The 25,006-nt window shown below is 41.5% G+C and overlaps 2 protein-coding genes across 2 annotated transcripts; one reads left to right on the top strand and one right to left on the bottom strand.

Annotated features, from left to right (window-relative positions):
* The first annotated feature begins 237 nt into the window (after window positions 1-237).
* On the top strand, window positions 238-6,750 carry vrk3 (VRK serine/threonine kinase 3). The gene is made up of 15 exons (XM_052064431.1): window positions 238-313; window positions 1,146-1,348; window positions 1,464-1,577; window positions 2,243-2,344; window positions 2,665-2,817; window positions 3,060-3,197; window positions 3,283-3,338; window positions 4,086-4,152; window positions 4,287-4,368; window positions 4,476-4,572; window positions 4,649-4,741; window positions 5,023-5,155; window positions 5,361-5,478; window positions 5,912-5,970; window positions 6,048-6,750. The coding sequence occupies exons 1-15, from the start codon at window positions 291-293 to the stop codon at window positions 6,182-6,184; spliced, it is 1,575 nt and encodes a 524-aa protein (XP_051920391.1). The 5' UTR covers window positions 238-290; the 3' UTR covers window positions 6,185-6,750.
* An 8-nt stretch (window positions 6,751-6,758) lies between these two features.
* Window positions 6,759-24,155, bottom strand: ripor1 (RHO family interacting cell polarization regulator 1). Its single transcript, XM_052064430.1, has 17 exons — window positions 23,987-24,155; window positions 19,075-19,161; window positions 18,851-18,984; window positions 18,703-18,781; window positions 18,575-18,598; window positions 17,826-17,879; window positions 17,587-17,736; window positions 17,432-17,495; window positions 17,312-17,355; window positions 16,972-17,097; window positions 15,839-15,987; window positions 15,653-15,761; window positions 10,416-10,958; window positions 9,460-9,863; window positions 8,386-8,476; window positions 8,197-8,290; window positions 6,759-7,732 (listed from the first exon to the last, which is right to left on the bottom strand). The coding sequence occupies exons 3-17, from the start codon at window positions 18,940-18,942 to the stop codon at window positions 7,653-7,655; spliced, it is 2,103 nt and encodes a 700-aa protein (XP_051920390.1). The 5' UTR covers window positions 18,943-18,984; window positions 19,075-19,161; window positions 23,987-24,155; the 3' UTR covers window positions 6,759-7,652.
* Between the last annotated feature and the right edge of the window lie 851 nt (window positions 24,156-25,006).

Here is a 25,006-nt window from a genome sequence, read left to right as displayed (position 1 = left end):
TTGTGAATTATTCAAAAGATTTAATTTTAATTAATTTTTTCTAAGAGATGGGTATTACACACACATCCAATAGTCTTTATATTTTTTTGTCTTACTTGAGTCTATCGCTCGAGCGAGCGAGCTAGCTAGCTGGCTGGCTGTCCGTCCGTCCGTCCACTGTGCTATGCTTTCATCAGCCTAAGTGCAGTTCTCCTATGTTCCTATAGAGGTAGCATTCTTTTGCATGCTGTTAGAGGCTGCAATATTATTCCATCAAAGAAGAGAACGACGTAAACACAGACGTCCTGATCATGGAGAAGAAGGGATTGGAAAGGTACTTCTAAAGTCCATTTGGTGTCATTTTTTTTTTAAATTACAGGTACAAGATGTATCTCTTCTAGACGCTAACAGTATGCAAATCGATGACACATTTCAAAAGGCAGGCTTTTATATCTTTTCGAATAGCTTAGCTCGTAGTGTTCGCAGCGACCGACCAAGATATGTTTATGACCACTCGTGTCGGGATTATTTGTTGACATTTCAAGTATTTGGTATGCTGTATGTTCATTGGCTTTTCACCACAACCGAATTTGCCAATATTAATGCCCTCACGAAGTTTACGTTTAATTTATCATGGACACCGTACATAACCAGCAAGTCAATACTGTATGTTAGCTCATCTGGGGTTGCAATAATAGCTTTGATATGCATTAGCTCGCAGAAGTGCGTAAACCCTGCACATTTATGTGATTATTTTAGTGTACTTTATCTTTGCATAATTCTGAAGAAATGCCACTTAGCTAAAGTGTGAAGTAGCCTGTTGTAAAGTTTGTAAATTTAATATCCCCTCAAACTAACATACATATTTGAACATCTAAACCGTATAGCATTAATATACCACGAAGTTCTAATGTTCAATAAGTGTGCCATGTGACTCTTTTGTTTCACAAGGTCTCCGTAATGTGGACCTTAAAATGGATATCATTGATAATGAATAAATGATCAGATGATTTTCTAAATGTATACTCTCCTATCATTAGCCACATGTTGAGTTAGATTGTGTTGTTTTGTTAACATTATATTACCAGTTTATTCAACACCATCTTATTGTGATGTTTTATTCATCTGTTCATATTAACCACAACAATGCACGCATTCTCTTTCAGAATTACTTTCCGTTTCTGCCCTCACTGCGGCACAAAGCTGCAGTCCGGTTTTAAATTTTGCCCTTCATGCGGGGAGAAAATTCCTTGTCCCACCGAGGCATCTGCGTTGGAGGCCACCAAACCTCCAAATTTCTCTCCCCCTAAAGGGGATGAAGCCATTAAAACAAGCCATGCATCCAGCATGTGCTATGAGGCAACAGATGGTAAGATTATCTTTGCAATGTACACATTAAGTAAAATTGCACACTCTAGTAATATCCGACGCAAGAACTCTATCAGAAGTGTTGGAAACCCATCAATATTTTTCTTCATTTACAGTGGATGAAAGTTTAGTTTCTCCTCGTGCTGCACTGCGTAAGACTCGTAACTCCCTCCGCCTGGACAGGGAAGTCAAATTAACTGAAAAAGAAGATGCTCTTCCAGTGGCACAAGGTAATAATTACCCACTTAGTTTAATTTTTTTTTTTCTTATAAAGTTCATTTATGATTCTTTGTTTTCACATGCTACTGTATTGTGAACTTTCCAAACCTTCTAGGTATCCTAGACTGTTGCTTCCATTTTTTTCTGAATGTCCTCCTCGGTGTTGGAAAAAAAAATATCAAAATGTAACCAATTGTATCCACGGTACAAACAAAGGGCTCTACTTCTGGGCTGAGGTTTCTGTGTTTGGAATGCAATATAAACTCATTTTACCCCATTGAAAGGAATAATTGCGCATGAAATGTCTTTAATTTCTAAATTTCACACGGCATATTTTTCTCTAATCTGAAAGTCTATCCATTTAATAGGAAGGTCACATTTGAACATTTTCTACTCCCCCCCCCCTCCCCCCCCCCCGCACACACACACCCACAAAATAGGAAATTGCAGTTGCCTCGAACCAGCTTGCGTGGATATCAATGACCTGGATTGCTGAGAATCTACACAGACATAAGGAAAACCCCCAAATTTTTAGCAAACACATTGCCATTTTTTATAGATCTTGTGAATATCACTCAAAAATTCCTGAGGCTCTTAAGATATTAGGCTAATGATGTAACAGATATCCAGATGAATAAAACGGTAATTTGCATCATTGTATTTTCCTTTTTTATAGATAACAGTACGTCTTCACCAAAGCAAACTCCAGTCAAACGTGTCAAGAAGGCGGCAGCTGTTGGGGCTTCTCCCCCTCCCATCTTAAAATCCCCCAGATCTGGTAAGCTTGGACTAAAAAAACAACAATCCAAATTTCTATAGTAGATGGTCGTGTTGACAACGATGGATAATGAACCCAACGTGCCTGTGGTTGGAACGTGGGAGAAAGTTCTTTGACATTGCGCTCCTTGTGCATACCTTGGCCAACAGAGGGAATTTTAATATGGACCTGCATGAGCCAAAAAAAGTTTCTAAGTGACTCAATAAGCTGCAATAATATCGGTCGTAGTTTGCAGAGGGTAAAGACTAGATGTTTGTGAGTATTATGCTTGTTGTGAAACTCAACCGGAATGACGTCTCATCCGTCAACATTATCTACAGCAAGGGGCAGAGGTACGCTCCTGCAACCTGTGGAGGAAGGAGAAAGAATGACAGATGTCACGATGAGGAACGCAGAAGAATCCACGGTGGACAGCTTGCCTCTGACTGCCTTCTCTCCTCTTTCCTCTCCTGCCTCCAAATCTCCTTTCAAAGGTGAACCAAACACGCACACCAACCACAACGTTATACAGCGACGTGGTGACCGCGGGCCATCGAGCCACCATTAATGACAAACACTGCAGCTGCACAATCCTTTGACATCCAATAGACCGGCTGTGGCAAAAACAACATGGATGATGCCAAATAAGAATCATCAGAAAGTTCGATAGAGCTCTTGTTTCATCTGAATCCAAGGACGATTTTCAAAGAGTGTGCCTGTCTGAATGAATGTGCAGGCAGAGGACAGAACAAAGCGAAGAAGGTGGCTGCCGTGGAGCGACTCGAGGATGGCGAGGAGCTGACAGACACGACGGGCAGGAAGTGGACGCTGGTGAAGCTGCTCAGTCAGAGCCCGACAGAGCTTGTGTATGAAGGTAACAGATCACGTGTGACGTCAGCCAGTACATGAAACCAAATTGCAACGTCTCTATTAACTGCAATATCTGGATTTATTTCAAGTTGTTCACAAAGGGTCGTGGTCCTCCTCGAAGGAACCTGATTATATCCTTAAACTGGTGAGTCTAATATTTAGTTTTAAAATAAAATACAGTCGGCACCGCACACTGCAGCTGATTGATCCTCACACACGTTATCAACTCGCTGCAATGGAAAAACTATGACCCCCCCCCAGCCTTCTTATTGCAAAACATTTTGATGTGCTGCATTCAAATGTTTTTGTTCGTGAACCGCAAACTACAGGTAGTATTGTGATTGTCAAGACGGAATAAAAATTTTTTGAGAGCCCGTGTTGTGAACTCACTTCATAACAAGCAGCAGCTTGGCAGATATTGAACAATTCTTCTTTAGTGCATCTCTCTTGCTGGCGAGCTAGCTACACAATTCAAATAAAGTCAGTAAAAAGAGAATGCAATGATTTGTAAATCATGTTCAACCTATATTTAATTGTGTACTACCAAGACAAGATATTTAATGTTCAAACTGATCACTTTTATTGCACATGCATTTTGCTGAGAGACGCTTCACTTTATCATCCCCAGATATATAGATATGAAATTATGAATATAGTTAAGTATTATTTCAAAACATAACATATACTGTATGTTATGGTTTTGGGTTGGCGGTGGCAGGCTTAATCTCGGTTTTACCGTGAAATATTGTGAATGATTCGTCCTCTCATGTAGCTAAATGAGCTACCGTAGATGAATTTGCAGCTGCCAATGTGGTGCACGACTACACCCCCCTGCTAACTACGACCACAACATGCATCTTCTTCAATGAATAGCTGCACATTTGAATTGCAGGGTGCTGAACGAGGAAGAATTTACAAGGAGCAGAACTTTCTGCAGAGGGCTGCGAAGCCTTCATCTGGTGAGCAATTGACCCCCCCCCCTCCCCCCCAAAAAAGCATTCGACATTCCACAAGCTACTGCTAAATTTACTGGATTTTGAGAATTGCCGTTTTCAAGTGCTTTTATCCTAATGCTTCCCTTGCATCTTTGTAGTGGCCAAGTGGATCAAGCAACATGACTTGGATTTCCTTGGAATTCCGTCCTGTCTCAGCTTCGGTCACACGGATTCTTACAGGTGCACTTTTGAGTTTGCACTTTTCTACCATCGCCCCAACCACAGCCTCCGACCCCCATTCACTTCACAGCCAGAGTGTGGTAAAGCCTTTCTGTCACCGTTTTTAGGTTCCTGGTTTTCTCCGCCATGGGCCAGTCGCTCCAGACCGTCATGGACAACAGTCGCCTTCCCGAGAAGACGGTTCTTCATCTGGCCTGCAGAATAGTGAGCGAGCTTCCTTTGCCCCTCGGTCCCCTCGCCTCGTCCTCCTAGAAGTTGATATGTTGTGCGTCCCTTGCAGCTGGACGTGCTACATTACATCCATTCCAACGAGTACGTGCATGCCGACATCAATGCCGAAAACGTCTACATCCAAGCGGGATGCCCGACGCAGGTTGGGAAAACGCTCGCTGACGCATTTGTGGCGCCTCCACTGTACACCCCACTCATTGTGTGCGTTTTGTGTGTGCGCTGTTGGCTGTGTCACATTTGCATGTTTGTGCGCGTGCCTGTCTTTTGCATCCGTCTGCCTATTTCTGTCTGATGTGCGTGGCATGTCCATCTGTCTTTGTGTGTCTGCAAACGACTGTGTGTGATCATGTATGTGCTTGTTTGCCTGTGTTATCTGTTTGCTTGTGTCTCTGCGTATGCATGTACCTGCGCGTGTGTTTTCAGATATATTTGGTAGGATACTACCACGCCTCACGCTACTGTCCCGGTGGACGCCACGTGGGATATCGGCAAGGCATCCAAGAACCACACGAAGGATCACTCGAGTTCATCAGCATCGATTCGCATGCCGGAGCAGGTGAGTTCACGTTTTAGGATCGTCCTCCATGAGTGGCTGAAGTGCATCACAGTAAATCGTAATAAAAGCACAAACAACCCCTCCACCTGAAGGTTTGATGAGCCAAGTATTTTTTAGAAGGTAATTCTCTGCGTTAAAGGTTTGAGTAGCACTGTTGTGAAATAAGAACCGTCAGCCGGCGTGAGGTTTCATGGTGCTCTTTCAGCTCCATCGCGGCGCAGTGACCTGCAGTCTTTGGGCTACTGCATGCTGCAGTGGCACACGGGCGCGCTGCCATGGAGTGGCCTCACCGATCCCGACCAAGTGGCTGACCTCAAACAGAGGTGAGCATCATTAAAATGCTGTGTTCAGATTGGCGGGACAGCATAGAACGTACGTAGGCTTCCCTTTTAAATGTGAAGAAAAAAATTTAATGTGATTGCACAAGCATGAAGTTTAGGTGTTCTAGTATGCTTTTCCTGACCTTTTTTTTTTTGCTTTCAGCAGAAGCCTGAATATTTTGTGCTAACACTCACTGGTATTTGGAACTGTTCATAATTTTCTCCCCCTTGAAATGATTTATCTTGGTCTCATTCTTTTATATCACAAAGCTGGCCTTTGAACTGGGGTGTGTTGACTTTTTATACACACGCTCTAAATTATTGACAAGAAATTGGTTTGGTATATTTTTTAGTCAAGAACATGACATTATTTGCATTGTATGCAAATTTGGGTGACATTCTCTCATTTCATGTGTATTCATTGTTCTCATTTTAGATACATGGATGACGTTCCAGCACTGTTGAGTCACTGCTTTGGCAGAAATAAAGCTTCGAGTGAGTAAATATGTAGAAATATCACGACAAGTAAGTGATTAATAGCTTACAGATTGATTTTTTTTTTTGTTGTTTAGGTGCAATTCAGAGCTACGTGAGCTCAGTGGCGGAGCTGCAGTACACGGAGCAGCCGGACTACTCAGAACTGAAAGCCAGGCTCGCCATAGCCTTGTCGCACCTTGGAGGCTCAGTGGAAAAAACCCTCAGCTTTTAGCAAGGAACCGAAAAGATGACCCAACATGAGTTGCAAATATTTCACTATAACCTGAAGAATGACTGCGGAGATATAATAAGGATTTTAAATCTCACTTCAGTATTTATTTTTATAGCCATTATTGAGCTTTTATTGCTGCTGCTAGGAATGGTTAAACTAGTGGCGGGATTGTGTCTTCTCACCTGTAAGTGTGTTTATGCAGGAATAAATTACCGGTAATTCATGCCCATATATGTGATATTCATATTGAAATTTGACATTTGCATAGAACATTGGCTAATTGTTTTTTTTTTTAATTTGAGCTCTTCATTTTGTTTTCTTTATCTGATTATTTATTGTTTAAATTGTGATGCTCATGCTCTTCACAGATTGCATGTTAATATTTGATGCACTGCTTTTGACGGGAATTCTTTGTATTATGTTTTTTTTTTTTTTAATGTCAGTTTATTTCACTCTGTTGTTGACAAATGCTGCCTGAAAGCAAACATGAATTGACCATTTTGTAGCAAATCTTCAACTGAAATAAACATGGTTCTTTTGCAAAACGTTTTTACTTTGGAAAGAAAGCAGGATGTTTGTTTTAAAGAAAAATTTATAAAGTTTGAACATTTCTGAACATAAAACATTTCAGGACAGGTACAATTCTTTATATGAAACAGTAAATATCTCTTAAAGTGAACACTCTTAAAAGTAATTCCAAAATAAACACTGAAACATTTGCCTGTTCAACCCCCCCCTTTTTTTTACAACCATAACATCTGTCACTTGAGGCACTTTCTGAATGAAGAGGCTTTTTATATGACGACAAAGAAAAAGAAATGCAGAGACATGGTAGCGCTCCGCTGAGGCTGGAATTTGTACATGCCGAAATGAATCAGTTACGCCTCGTAACAACAGACATGCTGGCAGTGTGAGGCAGGTACACTCATGCAGGTTTAAATATAATTTTACACCGCATATTGCATCATTTTAAAACAATCCTGCCAAATGTACATATGTATCCCTAAATCGCTTAAGTCATAAGGCAATTCAAGTCCTGTTGTAGCTTAAAAGACAACATCAAACGACTCATATACATTAGCGCGCTGTGGAAATAAATGAACAAAAAGAGCTTCACTTGCTGGAAAACACTGCAAAAAGTGCCCAGTCCCATCAGTACTGCAAACCCTGAACTGGCCCCCCGTCATTGATGGTAAGCAAAAAGCATCATATTCGTATTGTTTCATCACTTAAATAAATTGAACCCGCTCTTCGTGGATTATTTTGAAACAAAGTGGTATGAACATAGGCCACACAATGCCTTTGAAAGACTGAGGACTTTGGAAAATGAAGAAATGTGTTTGTGGTTCTTGGTCAGAACAAGGCGAACTTGTGCACAAACTCCGCAGTAATGGAAGAGCTTGCTTGTCGACTTGGCAATGAGCACGTTTAGACAAGACTGTAAATGGTCGCGCTGTCGGCCGGCCAATTAGAACACAGTGGTGGCCAAGTGGCTGGGAGTTGGGGGACGCTCCGCCTCCTCTTGAACATCGTGTGACGTGTCCTGCTCTGGAAGATTCAAGTCAAAGAAAACCATAAGTTGAGCTATTTTGGTTTCGACTACTGTACAAAATCACACAATTGTGCCATGTGAACCTTTTTTGTCCATGATGTTGCGTATATATTGATTTCTACAGCACTTAACAAATACAAGTGGATTGGATTCGATATTCGCAGGCATGAGCAGAGGTGGGCATTCTGTTAGGACTGACGGAAGCTCTATCAGTATGCCACTGACGGACGCAAATTTGTTGACAATTGACGAATGAAGGGGGGGACCAACCAAAAAAAAAAAAGACAGACTAAGCACTAACAGAAGCGGGTTTTCGTCCAACAGTGTAATCATAACTAACCGGGTCAAATACCGACAGACCGCTCAGTCTCATTGATTGATGGAGAATGGACAGTTGTAATAAATTAATAAAATTTCATGGAACAAATAGAACTGAAGTTTAGGACTGCCTCCCACTCACCATGTGGCTCTTCTCCCTTTTCCTCACAGTGCCCCTCCTCTTCCCCCGGAAGCCGCACCTGACTCAAATCCTGCTCCTCTTCTGCACTCGACTCCTGATGGAAACATTTTGGGTTCACTTTTTTTTTTGGAATACTTGAGCATGTTGACGACGAGAAAGCGAACTCGGACGGTCAGCCTTGCAGCGCACCTGCGATTCGGAGACGCGGTCTTCGTCAGAGTTCCGAAATCCTTCCGGAGCCTCCATGAGGAACTCCAACACGTCTCCCGCCTCTTCATCACTGTCGGTGCAAAATAAGGAAAATCACAGGAAAAGGTTTGACTTTCGAATTTCAATGCTGTGTTTAAATGACTACCAACCAGGTTTTTTTTTTCCTTTTCGGGGGCACAGTCATAATAATTTACGATCATTTTTTAAATTCTATTCTTTATAATTAATTAAATTGTGAATTAAATAATGAGTGAAAACATAATTCACTATTTTATTCCATCCATTTATCCATTTTCCGATCCGCTTATCCTCACAAGAGTCGCGGGGGGTGCTGGAGCCTTTCCCAGCTGTCTTCAGGCAGTCGGTGGCGTACACCCAGAACCCGTTGCCAACCAATCGCAGGGCACACGGAGACGAACAACCATTCTTGGTCACACTCGCGCCTAGGGACAATTTAGAGTGTTCCATTGACCTGCCATGCATGTTTTTGGAATGTGGGAGGAAACCGGAGTACCCGGAGAAAACCCCCGCAGGCACGGGGAAAACGCGCAAACTCCACACAGGAAGGCGGGAGCCAAAATCAGTCGAACACAGCGCCACCCTCAACCCCTTCCATGATTTTATTTGTAGAATATTTGGGTCTCATTTTAATTATATAAAATCATTTCATTGTGAAAACAAATTAAGGGGATAAAGTTTTATGCATTTGTAAAATGGTTTACTTTCATACTAAAATAATTATTTAGTATCATTCTAAAAATGCATTTTTATATAATTGACTTTTTTCCCCCCAACCAATTCTCTGTCATTTTCTGAAAAATCTATCTATTATTTGGCACTGCCATGCGGGATTTTGTGTCCAAGGAACTATATTGAAGTGAAGGGAGGCGCTTCATTTAGTCAGGCCGTATCCCCCGTTTTTTACAGGAAAAAAGAAAAATGCTCTTGCGCCATCTTCTGGCAATTACAAACCTTTTGTTTGTTAGTTACTCTCCAATTGGCAGAGGGGCTAGGTCACTCTTGTCTTGACGGTACTCAAAGGGAAACACAAACCTTGCTCCGGAGTCCAAGATTTCTTTGCTCTCTTCCTCCTCCTCCTCTGTCTTCTCCTCCTCTATGTTATCTTGTTCACTCTTGTTTTGATCTTCGCCAGGCTGTTCCTCGCCTTCTTGCTCTGCCTCTTTGTGCTCCTCTTGAGGCTCTTCCTCCTTTTGTTGCTCATCTTCCTCTTGATACTCCTCTTCCGTTGGCTGCTCATTGTCTTCATGCAGCTCGTCCATCTCTTTCTGGACAACCTCTTCTTGATGCTCAGCCTGTTCCTCCTCCCCCTCTTCCTCTTCCTCTTCCTCTTCCTCTTCCTCCTCCTCCTCCTCTAGGTCAGAGCAGTTGAGGAAGTCAAAACTCTCAAGAGCAGTCTCCACTTCCTGAGTGAAACTCGAAAAAGTGGGAAACGGGACCTGGGAAGAAACCAGACACATCAACACTTCAACTACCCGTTTGACCAATCAGTAGCAAATGATCATTTTCTGGGTAATTCCAAAGATTTTGTTCTAAATACAATAAACGTGGAGATAAGCGGTTCGCATAATGGATGGATGAATGTTTGAAGATAATCACCCGAAATAGGCAAAGACTGAGGCTCAAGCATGCACACGAGGAGAAAATTGTTGGTACCACCAAAAACAATCATTAAACTAAAATACATTTGAACTGAGCCATTATTTAAGTAATTAAAATTATTTGCCTATATTTAAGTGCATGATTTAATTGTCATATTGTGACAGTGGCTTAGAATAATGTAAAATATACCTGATGTTTGATGAGTGGTTGGGCCTTGTGGATTTTATTGTTGTCATGATGGCGGTACTTGGGGAGTCAAATGTTTTATTTAGTCTAACACTTCTGAGAAGTGTAAAATGTCCAACGGAAATATTTCATTTTGTATGGATGGAAAAATGGGTTAAAGGCTGGACTGCAGAAACAGTGAATAAACACAAGCGGCAACTTACATCTGGAGCTCCATCAGAATGTTTTAAATCCTGATCTGTCTGGCTTGGTCCTTCACCTTCAGCGGTCCCTGCTCCGGTCAGGATTGTCGAGTTCTCAGGTGGATCTTTGCCCGGACATTCATCCGTCCTCTCTAACGACTCGGCAGCCGTGGAGGAAACGTCAGAGCACGAGCAGCTCAGCTCCGCTGAGGTTTCCAGAAGCTCGGACGATTGGGCAGACAGCCTGTCTATCACAGTACATTCCGGGCCGGTCTCGCCGACTCGGCCACGAGAGGAGGACGTCTGCAGGTGGCCGTTGTGCACCGAATCTCTCGGGGAGAAAACCTCGCCCGTTTCGCCCTCGTCCTCTTCCTGATTGGACGACAATGATGGCGTTGAAGCGCTGGACTTGTGCGGTGCAGGGGCGCTGGTATGCAGTACGTTGGAGGCAGACAGCCTCTGAGCGTGGTGGGCCAGGGCTGGACTGGACGAGTCGTCGGAGGACTCGGAGGAGTTGGACCAGACGGTACCGTTGTCGAGCTCTCCTTGTCGCTTCAGCAGTGACTTGAGGAAATAAGATAATGAGATGATTAAAATAAACAGGTTGTATAATGTCATTGCACAAATATGCACACCCCTCTTACAACTGGGATGTGTCTGTGTTCAGAATTAGAGCTGAACAATTAATCAAATCCAAATCAAATTTGCACTGTAGTAGAATTACAGCGTAACAGCTGACTTTTTGGGTTTCATTTCTTTTTTTTTGCTGTCTAGTAGAAACCTGAAAGCACTGACTGCTTTTTCAAACTGTTTATAATTCCTTCCACCTTATGCCAGGCCCAGCTGAATGAAAAACAGCCTCAAAGCATGATGATGCCACCTTGCTTGAGTGCAGGAATGGTGTTCTTTTGGTGATGACCAATATTTTCATGTTTAAGTATGAATCTGAATACAAGAGTTGTATAAAAAAAATCAGCAACAGATGGCACTCGGTAGAATAGAGATCTTGATCAAGGAAAAATGATCCCAGTAGGACCCATTTTTTCTTAAAGTCATGTGACTATAAAGCTAATGCTAACACATAATGACCAACCAACATGCTAACTCATCTAGCAATGATATTGCAGCTTAGGTGGCAAGGTGGTTTTTTTCTGTTTCATTATGACATTTCTATGTAGTAAATGGCAGAGTATTCGCTACAACTCCCGTTTGCTGGTGATGCCATAGACCTGATCAAACTGCTTTACAAGAAGGACAAACTATGACAACAACAACTTCAACAGTGGTTGTCAAAGCTCCCTGCAGTCAGGTCTCAAGGTTGCACATGACGGTCATGACCACAGCTCACAAATGTGGTGTGTAAGTAATGTCCAATGGATGTGTTCCATGCGGGATGTGGAACAAATGAAGGCTTTCAAACCCATAACCCATAAGGCCGCTGCGATTCAGGTCAGGTTAAACAGATTTATTCAGGGAGCACGCTGAAATCAAGAACAATGGGCACATTTTAGAGCCAGCGGGAAAAAGAAAACAGGTGGAAAGGAGCATTTTGCACCGCGGTTTTTAAACAAAGGAAATACACATTGATGTTTTTTGAGAAACACAAATTTAACCGTAAATTACTCCTGGTTATTTACAGTATCTGTTATTTTAGCTGTTGCTGTAATCTTCAATCCTATTTTGTGAGGCACTTTGGGTTGCTGATCTGAAAGGTGCCTAAATATAAAAGGCTGTTTTGTTTTTTTCTCCCATATCACTACTTTAAAGGCGCTTATTTTGTTGTGATTTTTTTTTCTCTGTCTGTCTGCCTGCCTGTCTGTCCTGTGTCTACAATGGGCCCTTGTTTATGTTCAGTTCGTTCAGCAATGATGGAACCTCGATTTTTAAGTTGATGCATACCATAGTCTAGCAGTACTTTAATCACAATTACAGGATTGATATTTGTGTCAAAGATATTTCTAGGCCTTATATATAAAACAAATCCACACTTTATGGAGTGCTTTAGCATATCTATGGAATTCCACATGACATGTTAGCATTAAGCTAGTGGAATTCCCAAAGATTAAATCATACATTTGTTTGAACATGAGCTTAAAAACACAATGTTCAATTCCCTTTTGTTTTATGTGTCACTTTACAGTCAACTTCAACTGTAACAAAAAACAGCTTGAAGCAAGCATGGAGTGTGTAATAAGAAGATTTCCCATTTATTGATAGCGAGCGAGTGAGAGCAGGCGCTAAGGAATACTTTGAAAGGTGTGTTATAATAATTTGCCTCATTTATTTAAAGTGTGTGGGAACTATGCAAAACATGTTTCATAAGGTGTCTCAATACAGTATTGTGTATTTTCACCTATCGTGAGTGGGTCTGGAAATGGGGGGGATACACTGAATGATGCCAATTGAGCAGACTTTTTTCTATCGTGGAACAGGTACACAATAGCTCATTGAACACCGTTTGAAACCTCGAAATATCACACAGTATCATCAGTGCTATTTTAAACCGAGGACACCCCTCCTTATATAGGAAATAAGGGAATAATTCATATCCAACAGATCAGTCACTTGCTATCACTATTGAACCACAAAAGTCCACCAACACTAAAACTACATTCCACACACCAACGGTACATCTCTGGATGGGGCTCTTGCACGGCTCAATGGGCGCTTTAAGGAAGCCGTCCTGTCCATCATGCCCTCGTTGACCGCCTCTGTTGGCCGGCGTCTTCGCACGGCGCCCCCGGGAGGTATGCTCTTCAGCGAGGTGAGGAAGAGGAGGAACATATTGGACGGCTACTCAACCACTATTAAACAGCTACAGGGGCCGCAGCTCCGCTCATACACACTTCCGCTGTCACACCTCCCGCGAGCGCCATCACTGGCCGCAGGGCTACTTGCGTTTGGCACGCCACTTCCACAACCACATGACCTGACACACAGTCCTGTGCGATTATTCTCACACACATCAGTGCTACTGCTACACAAAAAGCAGGTGGGGAGCAGCTGAAACAGAACAAGCCAGTGAAATGAAAGTAATAGCAAGCCATGATTGAGGAAAAACAGATCGATGGAAATCCTTGCTGGCCACTTTATTAGGTACACCTGGATGCTCACAGGTGTAAGCATAATTTTTTAAAATACAACCCCTGGGGGATATATACCATACCCACACACAATAGGTGAAAATCCATGATAAAATATATATATATATATATATATATAAAATGATCAATCAGCCTGCCATGCATGTTCTTGGAATGTACCCGGAGAAAACCCACGCAGGCCCAGGAGAACATGCAAACTCCACACAGGGAGGCCGGAGCTGGAATTGAACCCGGTACCTCTGCACTGTGAAGTCGACATGCTAACCACTGGACTACAGGGCCGCCCTATTTACTAACTCATTTAACCCTTGGGTCCTTCAAATGAAAAAAACCCTAAGTTACGCATTTTACAATTTTTGTAATGATGGATTTTCTGTTATACAAACATTCTTTTTTTTTTTCAAAAACTCAAAATGTTCAGAGGCATCTGTGCTATCCATACATATATAGTTTTTATTAGTTCTTTGGGATTTTTTTATTCTTTATTTTTTGCAAAATGAAAAAAAAATGTGTCTGGAGGTCCCAACCAAGCCCTACTAACAATCCCGACCGGACGTGTTCATGTAAAATGCATTGGTTTGAAGCCTCCTGCAAAAAGGCAAACTCATTTGCGATCCTCTGGCGCCACCTAAAAGTTGCACTATTGGAATGACCTCAACCCAACAACGTGGCATGCATACGTCTGTCCAAGTGAAAACAAAGCGATTGACGTAAAAATCGCGTGAAATGCATGTTTACACATTAGGTTTACGATGCATTAAAAAATATGAATTATAATGGATCTCTATGGTGCAAAATATGTAAATTGTGAAGATTATGGAATAAAAACCTTTTTTATTATTGCTGCAATGCCTGAGAATTATCAGTCGGTGACGTCATGAAATTTAGGCCATTTTAGAACCCCCCCATACGTTTCAGCTCTCTCGTGTTTTTCCGAATGCCTTTGCCTTTGATTCAAAGACATAATTTTACATTTATCGCAAGCGGTGAACTACGAGGGTTAAACAAATAAAAAACACAGCTGTTTTTTGTTTTGAACATTAAAACAAACTGCAAGCATCAAATGTATCGAAAATACTGTACGTAATGTAGTATTTGTGTACATACTTGTGCCTTTCAGAGGCGGGGCGGGGTGGGGGGTCTAGATGGGGTCGGTGTGTGAGAGCTTAGGCCCAGAGCACCTTCCGCGTGAATGTGATCTGTGATTTGTTTTACGGCATTCAATCAGTCGGTGGAAAGTGCATTATTACTGAAGGGAAGTATACTGTAAAAACCCTTTAAACACACACACACACACACACACCCCCACACACACCCACACACACGAACAGTATAGTGTAGGCGCCCACGATGACCCGCAATATAGCTGGGAAAACACTCTAACAATGTTTAGTTGAGTGATGCTTTTAACATTTATGAATTATGCAACATATTGATGAATTTGGTTGTAGTTTACAGTACCGTTAAACCACACTGAATCATACTGAAAAGTTTGTCCTTATTTTAAATGATTAGGGATAGCATCATTTTACCCACACTAAAAAGTAATTTAAATGCCTTAAAATGCACTTTATGTATATTGTAAACGTAGTTCAACACAAAGAAAAATAATGGCAAGCATATATTGCAAAGTAAATACTGTACTGTACATACTGTAGTATCTCAGTGTTATGTGTTTGCCTTTAAGAGGTGGGCCCTCGTGATGTGGCGCAACATTGGCAAACGAGTCTGGGTTTGAGTCCTTGTGTGTCAGCTCCGTGCAAGTGTTCCACATTTTAATGTGTTTTCACTTTTATACACAGTGAGACGTATCAGCAACTGTGACTCTCATGACAGATTTCCACCTTGTAGTAGGAAGTTCCGTGATGGACAAGTAAGATCGACAACCAAAAAGATCCATGATGTAACGGGACAGCGCAAAGTCAAGCACAATATAGTGGGGCAACAGTGTGTTAGGTACCTCTCTGTTCAAAGCAGCGTGGCTAAACACTGCTAGCAGCTAGCTACCACATTAACTAGAATGATAGACCAACAGCAACAGTCAAATTTGAAGCTGCACTGAATAGATCATATAAGGTGCACCAGATGAAGTGGCCGGCGAAGAAACAGGTTTAAATGGAAAATGATGACATGGGAAAGTTCGTGTTGACTCACATAAAACACTTGTTCCCGCATGGAGGGCGTGTCTGGAGGGCTCTGATTGGACAACAGACGTTTGGAAACGGTACTGCAGGACGATGTCTGGTCATCCTTATCAAAAGGACTGGAAGAAATATGACGACTTTATATAGAGTTACGTTGAGTGACTAAAGGGTTCCTGCATATAGCAAGTTTAATTACCTCCATGTGACTTCCAAGTTCAGTTTAACTGTTCCCAGATCGTTAATATCCACAGCAAGCGTCTGGGGGAGTGGGCAGAACAGGTCGAGCATTTCGCAGGACACGCTACCCACCACCACGTGATTGGCCAGACTCTTCAGCTCTGTCACCTGAAAATAAAGTCAGCCATTGGAGGCTGTTTCATTTTGTGTTTTCCTCTTTGAGCTGGTTATGGAATAAACTCGATTCAAAATAACATAAAATACAAGGAGGTCCAAAATAAAAGCCAACCATTACAAACTGCCCCAATAAGAGCTGACAGCTGAAGATGTCGTACTTGCAACAATTCATGCAAATTGAACCAACCACAGTGAATAACTGTTTGCACAAGCTTGCGATTTCCTCCAGTTACCGCAACTTTTATGTGAAATGGCCCAATCACTGGAGTGTTCCACCAGATTCATCAATCATAGCAGTGCCCCGTGAGAAATTCCTTGTTCTTGATGTGACGGAGCCTTCGTATCGCTGGCGTCAGGCGGAAACCTTATCTTCAAAAGATACCATCACTTTCGTTTGGTCAACGATTTGAAAAGATGACATACCAATGTGGGGACTGAGCAACAGTATCAATTTTTGAAAACAAATCTGACACTGAACAAATTTGGACATCGGGGGTTTTGACCCAATGCCAGCGATACATGACCAGTGTTTTTCTGTTATTTTCTGTGTGAGTGTGTTAAAATTGTCAAATCAAATACGCTATGTCCTTAAAATCCCAAACTAAATGTGTGATGCAATCACAGATGGGATTTGTGTGTTTGTGTGTGTGTGTGTGTGTGTGTGTGTGTGTGCGCGCGCATGCATGCAACGATACCGAGTGAAACAGATCATACTGTATATCAATTTTTTCCTAATATTTCACAACGCTTAAGAACCATAAGATTTCCCCCAATTTTTGGAGGGACGGGTTAGAGCCTTTGAACATCTTAACATCCGACTGAAAAGTGATCATGTTTATGATGTCACTAATGTAAGGTTGGTGACCAAAATCCCATGTGAAGAACAAAACCAACTGAATGGAGAACATTGCACCAAGGAAAACAGAAATTCCCTGGTGGATGTAAATATTAAAACACGTCCCATTAAGCACTTACCTTGATTGACAAAAGTTCAGCGACGAGGGGCAGGAAAATGTAGTCTTCGCTGTCCCACATCTGTTTGCTGCTGACTTCCACGCGGCCTCGTAGCCTCCAGCGTTGACGCCCGTAGCGCATGAGCACCTGGCAAATGAGGGAATATTGTAACATGTAACATAGAGCACAGATGAAATTTCTTCCCTCTCACATAAAACAAGAGGAGCCGCTGCGTGTGTCCGGATCGCTATCAAAAGAAAAGTTAACAAAAAAAAAAAAAATAATAATAATACAAAACAACACACGAGACAAACAATCGTGCAATCACAACCACTTTCGACATACACTTTGTTCTATTTACCTCATATTGGTCACCCGCACACAGCCGTGCAAAACCAGCAAGACCTACAACATGAACGAAAACATATTGCTGTGAAGAGAAGGAAGTGAAAGTGATGAATTTACAAAATGAGTCACTCACCCTTCATCTTGACATGAAATTCTCCCATGTGGCTTTCCAGTTCGTTCTCAAGTGAGCACATGTGCTGCATGCAAACCAACATGACTGTTAACATCAAGTAAATATATTTCCCCAAAAATTGAACCAAATACACTGATTTAGGGTTTGTAACTCACCTCCGTGCATTCCCTAAAGCCCCTGCTGGCCTCACTCAAGCTCTCCCTGGCCTCTTTGCTCCCAGTGGCAGAGTTAAAAGCTGCCACCATTTTACTTGCTCCATCTCGGACCCGCCGCTGTATGCAGTAAGCATCGTATAGCTCTTCCACCTACAAGACAACACGGTTTCACACACACTGAATGGAAATAACCATAACCTGTATAAGATATAGTTAGGAGTTGAATCATTCAAAAACACCTTGCTGAGATGGAATTCCAAACGCCGCATGAATCTCTCTATGGCTTTCACTTGCTAAAAAAACAAACAAAAATAAAAAAAAGGAAAGCAAGATCAGGTAATAAATACATAACATATTGCATCCTGAATCTAATGTGATCCAAGATGAGAGCTGAATCCAAAACTACACCTCCTTTTTTCAGGCACAGCCTTTCATCAAGGTGCCCAATTGGCACCAATCAGGAAATTTATTTGTGCGATAAATTAACTGCTTAAAGTCACCTTTTTGCTGTTTTTATGCTGAGGACAATGCCATGTCTAACATAAAAGTAGTGCTTTGGTGACATTTTCTGGGAAGCATTTTCCTTAGATTGTGAGGAAGAATTTCATTTAGTCAGACCATAGATTACAGAATAGAAAAAGTGCTTTGTTGCCATTTTGTGGTTTCTACAAACCTTTTTGTGTTGGTGTTAGTTAGTTGCAGATTTTCTCTATTTGTGGCAGGGCTGGGATAAACTGTATTTTGAAACATGAGGTTTAACATCAGAAGCAGCTCTCAGCATTAAGGTGTGTAGTGCCATACTACTGTAAACCACAAAAAGAATATTGTCACCTTTGTACCGCTGCGAGAGTTTCACTCAAAAGCGAGCGTTATTTTCTTTTGGACATATTTTCTGGTACAGATCTGATATTGGATCTTCTTAGATTGTGTAAGTGTACTTAAAAGTTGAGACCAGTGAATGTACACAACAGATGTGAAAGAAACCAACCTTATCCTGTTCATACAAAGAGCCCTGTGGAAGAAAATAAAACATTTAGCATCACAAAGAGCCTAAATTGCATCCCGCCTGGCACCACTCGATAGCAGCGAGACTTGTTTGAATAGGCGGCCTCTCACCAGTCGACCATTTCTCTTGTTTTCTCGGATCTGCTGGCCTAGAGTGTCCAGCTCAAGCTGGTGGACCTGCAAGTATGACCTAACAACAACCAATAATAAAGGGTTTCAGTGATGTTCCAATGTTTCTATACGCTAAATATGCACTCACTGTAAGCCTCTGCGTAAGGCGGCGTACACCTCGTCCAGCCGCTCGGGCTGGGGGGTTTTGGCGGGGGGTAGCTTGGTGGAGCCTGTGAACATCCTGCTTCCTTACAAGGCACGTTTCTCTTGGATCAAACAGCGCTAAGGGAGCGAGCAGCCCAGAGGCAAAGTTCATTTTTGCTATAAGACGATCATAAAGAAAGCACACCAGAGGAAGAAGGAGGGTGGTACCTGCTGACTGAAGGGTCCTAAGACTACTGGAGCATGCTGGCAGGGTCGACTGTAGCACTGGGGCTTTAACAAACCAAAGGACATGTCCTGTAATGGTGCACAAAGTAGAAGTGAGAGGCCCGTCCGAGCCTGCGAAATTCTGGCAACCCATTAAGTTTGAAACTTTCCATGAGAATTCTATCCAAAATTAAGGGTTGGTTCCAAAAAGGTTGCATACCTGTCAACTTTTCGGAGCGCCAACCTGTATAAAGTACCAAAAAAATCCTTATAAAGAGCAGGAAATCCTTATAACATACCAAAGCATTTTATATGTCAAAATAACGGCAGAAAAAAAACATGAAATTTGATATTGATGATATTTATTGTAGATCTCCATAATACAATGTCTGGTTAATGTCTAATCATCTTTCTACTTAGTTGCATTACTGTGTTCAGAGTTGTATTCCTGCGTTACTTTTTTCACCAACTCCAAATGCTGACCCATCAGCTCGAAATTACAGCATCCAGTCATATTTACTTTGGAAATGTAAATGACAGCATTCAAGTAGACTAGCACCATTCTGGGCAAAAGCAAACGGAACTACCGGTACCTGTTAGAGGTGGGGGGAACAAAAAACAGAAATTTTCAGAATCTGCATGATTAATGCGATATGGCCATATACGCAAGATTCACCACAAAATCCGTATGAACTATGGCTAAACCGTATGCGAGTTGACAGGTATGTAGTTGGGAAAACTATAGTTTAGGATGATCCGGACAAAAAAACAACCTTATTTCACGCAATTACGGTGGGAACTTGAATTCCAAGTGCCGTAATTGAAAAGTTTTTTTCAGTTACAGGTTGTCGCTTGGTCGATTTTTAGTTTTGTGTTGCCAGCCAAAATTTAAGGAAAGGAAACTATAAGTCACAGATCAAAAATGAAGCAATGAAGGTACATTTAGCTGTTTTTGTTTGCCCTTGCATGTGGACAAAGACAGCTACATATTTTGCATTAATGCCTGCTTATGACACAATAAAAATATTCATATACATTCACATACATTAATGCTGAAAGGTACGTACAGGTTATGGAGAAACATACGCTGCCATCCAAGCAATGTCTTTTTCGTAGACACCAATGTTTATTTCAGCAAGACAAAGTCAAACCACATTCTGACATCCAGACTGAAGTGCCTGCAGTCCAGACCTGTCTCCCATTGAAAATGTGTGGCGCGTTATGAAGCATAAAAGATCCCGGATTGCTGAACAGCTGAAGCTGTACATCAAAGAACAATGGAAAATAATTCCACCGACAAAGCTTCAACTATTAGTGTCTTCAGTTCCCTAATGCTTAGAGTAAAGTGGTAACACAGTGGTAAACATGAGCCTGTCTCAGCATTTTGGGAACGCGTTGAAGCCATAAAATATGCTAAAAAAAAAAAAATAGTTTATCGGTTTGAACAGGAAATGTCTTGTCTTTGTAGTGTATTCAATTGAATATAGGTTGAACATGATTTGGAAATCACTGTATTCTGTTTTTCTTTATGTGAACACAACATCCCAACTTCATTGGAATTGGCTTTTTCAAAAATAACTGTATATTAAAGTGATAGAAAGAAACATCTTTCACTTCAACTCTTGGAAAAAAATGTAATTGGCTGAGTCACAACGTTTGAGGCGACCACAGTGGCCACAATGCAGTCCGTTTCAGCTCTTCTCTCATTGTCTTCCTTTCATACTCTTAAAGCAACTCCCCTCCCACCTCCACATCCACATGCAGCAGCCGAGAGCAGGAAGTCTCCTAGCGGCCTCTGTACAGGAAATTCAACACAGACGCTTAGCCAGAGAATATAAAAACTACTCCCGCAATGTGGGTAAGTGTATTTACAAAAAAAGAAGAATCCCTAAGGAATGATAGAAAAACCGTGCAGAATACCGTGATCAGGGTTACTACAGGAGGAGGGTTGTGCCTGAACTAAACTAGTTACAAAAGAGATTATAGTCTTTGACTTAACTCTGTCAAGCAAGAACCAAAACCACATTAACACGAGGATTCTGTGCATGAACAAGGGCTCTCGGGCAACAGGTGGTGGTTCAGCATTTTTTTTAACTTCCACTCACAACCAAAAACATTTAAAAATGCATACAATCGATTAAAAAAAGAAAAATATCACCTTCCATTGTACATACGCAGACATTTGTTGTCGGATAAATCTGTAAACACACTGTTGTCTTTAAAATTCATAATGCAGGCAGGAGGGTCCCTCAGTGATAAAGCACTAATCTTGGTGACATACTGGGAGGATTAACAGGAGAGGGTCCGGGATTGGGTTTAAAAATAAAAAGCGGAAAAAGCGCCATATGCTACCATGTGACACTTTTGAGACTACATTTTTAAAAAACCGCAACACTTTTGACACTCCTAGGCAAACAACAGATTCTGAGTAAATACCATTGCGCACACACACACACAAATGTACATACCGGCATAAATAATCAAACACTGAGGGCTTTCCTCTCAATTTGATGATCATTTATCCCTTTCCCTACATTACAGATCATTAGCTGCATTAATCCTCTCCAAGCAAGGGGGGTGCAAACAAAGAGGTCACTGTTTGATAGCAACTCACAAGACTGGGGTTTTCTTTCCAAGAAAACGTCACGCACAAGCCACACAATGCTTTGGCTCGTTTGGACCGACATATTCATGATAATGTTCTAAAATGTATTTTAGGAGGTGTATATTAAAAAGTCTGAAAGGACACTCAACACCTGTATCTTGGCTTTGTTTGGAATCATTAACTTTTTCCCCAACTCCAAACCATAACATAGAGATTTTTATACCGTGAACTATATTTTGGTCAAATGAAAACGGAAATTGAAAAATTTCCCAGATGCACCATAAATGAAGCCATTGCTGCCACAGTTACTACGTCCTGATCCTGACATGACTTCCATTGATCAATCATTTAGACCAGTGGTTCTTAACCTGGGTTTGCTCAAACGCCACGGGTTCGGTGAATCGGGTGTTCGATGGAGCCTCTGCCATGAAGGTTAAGACACACCTGACTCAACATGTCAATTAGTTATGACACTCCGTCTTGGCCATCACTGGCTGCAGATGATCATATGACCTTGCTTGTCCAATCACTGCTGCAGGAAATTTAGTTCGCTTAGTAGTCAAAGTGTGAGTGTCGTGATAGTACGTCATGCGATTTGTTTTAATACATGCTATGTCAAACAAAAAAACAAAAATCAAAGTGGTCGGATGAATATGTACCACATGGATTCACATGCATCTCAGATCGTGATGGGACTGGGTTCAGCATCCTATCTGCATGATTTGTCATGCCAAGTTGAGCAACTACAGTCTCACACCGGCTAAACTGAAGGAAATTTGTACTTATACAGTATAATGATTCATCCATCCATCCATTTTCCAATCCGCTTATCATCACAAGGGTCACGGGGGGTGCTGGACCCTAACCCAGCCATCTTCAGGTAGTAGGCAGGGGACACCCTGAACCGGATGCCAGGCAATCGCAGGGCAGACACAGACAAACATCCATCCATCCATGGTCACACTCACACCTAGGGACAATTTTGAGTGTTCAATCAGCCTACCATGCATGTATTTGGAATGTGGGAGGAAACCGGGGTACTTGGAGAAAACCCACGCAGGCCCAGGGAGAACATGTAAACTCCACACAGGGAGACTGGAGCCGTTATTGAACCCCTGCATTGTGAGGTCAACGCGTTAACCACTGGACCACGGGCCGCCTTATTAATACCTAATCAATCACACAAATTGAATAATATATATAGAAGTTAACAGTTCTTCAAGATTGATATGCAAATATGTTGAATTTAAAAGTTAAATACGACTGAACTGTTCAAGAGGAGTCATTCCGATACCACACATCTCCGATCCACGATCCACTGGTGAAAGGACACCTTGATCCTCTCCTCTTTCATCTATAACTGCTTCAGACAACAAAGTGTATGCAGGAAAGTGGTGAAGATTGCACAACTGTCTGTGTCCTGTGTGTTGTGTTGTATTATTTTGACTTCAAGATGGTGCCACGAGAGTGGCTGCCTTTTCAGCAACTCTTATATTTTGTTGTTCTACTTCTTCCTTTCATAACTTTGCTGCTGTGAATTGGGAATTTCTCCATTGCGAGACTAATAAAGGTTTTCTCATCTTATGTTATCTTACTTTGCTAATCACTCATTTAGATAAAAATGTGAGAGTACACACTTGATAAACTTACTTGGATGGACAATTTAGTTAGGTGGTGTAATGCACTTGTAAAGACTCACAGTTTAACAGGAATTCAATTAAAAACACGTAAAATGGAAAACTGCAAGCCATAATCGTGAGGCCAGCATCTTAAAATGGCAGTCAAACAATAACAATGACTTGTTTTCTTCCGCTGTTAGGCTAAGGCTAGCGCGATTGATGTAGTCCAGCCTGCTGAGTCCATTTCTGGGAGAAAGCAGTGACGATAAGTAGCGACGTTGCAATTCAAAACTCAACCTCCTCTCTTCGAGATTAGCGGATTAGCTAACCCGGCGGCAGCGAGCCAAATAGTCGGATAAACAGAGTCGTATCACAGCCGGGGCCGCCTCACTTGGTTCTCGGGGGAGGATGGAGAGTAGACCCGTGCAGCGAAAAACTTGGAAGCCAGATTTACATTCCACGAACCAGAGCCAAAACACGACCTTTTACGCCTTAATAATCGCTCGTGGAGAAATAAACATAAACACGCCTGGAGCGAGAAAGCCAAAAAAGGAGAAAAATAAGAACGACGAGCTGGCGGGTATTAGTCGGACAACATCCCAGCAAAGCGACTTGGCGTCGCCCATGGAGAGAAATCTTAAACGGGCGCCTTGTTTCGTGACCTTGGTGATTAAAACAGGCTTCCTCATACCTCTCTTTGGAAGTCCTACAGGCCGGGGAGTTTGGCCGCAATCCCATGTCCAACACGATGCTCCTCCACACACTTCTTCAGAGTTATTCTGGGCGCTGTCCTTCTCCTTGATTTCGCTGGGTTTTTTGTGTCCACAGAGTTGAGTAGTCGCCAAAAATCGACTTCCTGTTTCTCACTTCAAAACAAAAGCTCACCATGACAATCACGATTTGGGGAGGTAAATAGCTCTTGGTTGTGATGTATTTGTTTATTTTACTTTTGTTTGTTTAAATCATGATGTGAAATAAAGCAATAACAGGGGTACACGAAACAAAACTGCTAATAAATATTACCACTATAATGACCAACAGTATAATCCAGTAGCGAAGCAGGTTTGACTGAGATCGTTTGAATGACTGAGGATTTAAATGTTACAATACAAAAGATATCACTTCCAAAATCAAAGTACATGCTTTCATGAAAAAATTCAAATTCGACATCAACAAAGTCATGAGAAAAAAAACGAATTGTATGACGTTTTTCGTATGGAGAAAGACAACACCTAGAGGTTTACAGTAATAAAGTCAAAATATTACAAGAAAAAAATAACGATCTGAGCATTAATACTTAATACTACAAGAAATATCAAATAATTTTATGACAAGAAATAAAAAAATCAAAAAGAAAAACATCTGAAATGTGTAATTTTACAGGAATAAAGTCAAAATATCCTAGGTAAAAATGTAAACATTTTAAGGGGTTGGGCGGAACTAAGATATAATTCCATTTCGACACATATAAATAGAAAATAAAACAACACTCAGTGGCATAATTTATTTTCTGAAAAAAAATTGAATACAGTACTGTAATTTACTATGGAGCTAAGGACTAACTACGTACAGCTCCATGTACATCTTCGTCTGTATTATACTGTCCCCTGGTGGCCAAGGAACGTACATCAGAAGGAGCAGAACAATATCCATTGTATAAAACAAAAATGTATCCAAAACTATTCAATTCTTTCCATTATTCAATTAGGTC

The sequence above is a fragment of the Hippocampus zosterae genome, chromosome 4, assembly GCF_025434085.1.
Source record: "Hippocampus zosterae strain Florida chromosome 4, ASM2543408v3, whole genome shotgun sequence".
Lineage (NCBI taxonomy): Eukaryota > Metazoa > Chordata > Actinopteri > Syngnathiformes > Syngnathidae > Hippocampus > Hippocampus zosterae.
This window is presented reverse-complemented; position numbering and strand designations above follow the sequence as displayed.

Coding starts and splice junctions, on each gene's coding strand:
- vrk3 (XM_052064431.1), top strand. CDS start 291: ATGGAGAAGAAGGGATTGGAAAG. Junction 314..1,145: donor GAGAAGAAGGGATTGGAAAG/GTACTTCTAAAG, acceptor ATTCTCTTTCAG/AATTACTTTCCGTTTCTGCC. Junction 5,479..5,911: donor GTGGCTGACCTCAAACAGAG/GTGAGCATCATT, acceptor TTCTCATTTTAG/ATACATGGATGACGTTCCAG.
- ripor1 (XM_052064430.1), bottom strand. CDS start 18,942: ATGTTCACAGGCTCCACCAAGCTACCCCCCGCCAAAACCCCCCAGCCC. Junction 9,864..10,415: donor ATTCTGATGGAGCTCCAGAT/GTAAGTTGCCGC, acceptor GTTTCTTCCCAG/GTCCCGTTTCCCACTTTTTC. Junction 7,733..8,196: donor AAAGGGAGAAGAGCCACATG/GTGAGTGGGAGG, acceptor TGAATCTTCCAG/AGCAGGACACGTCACACGAT.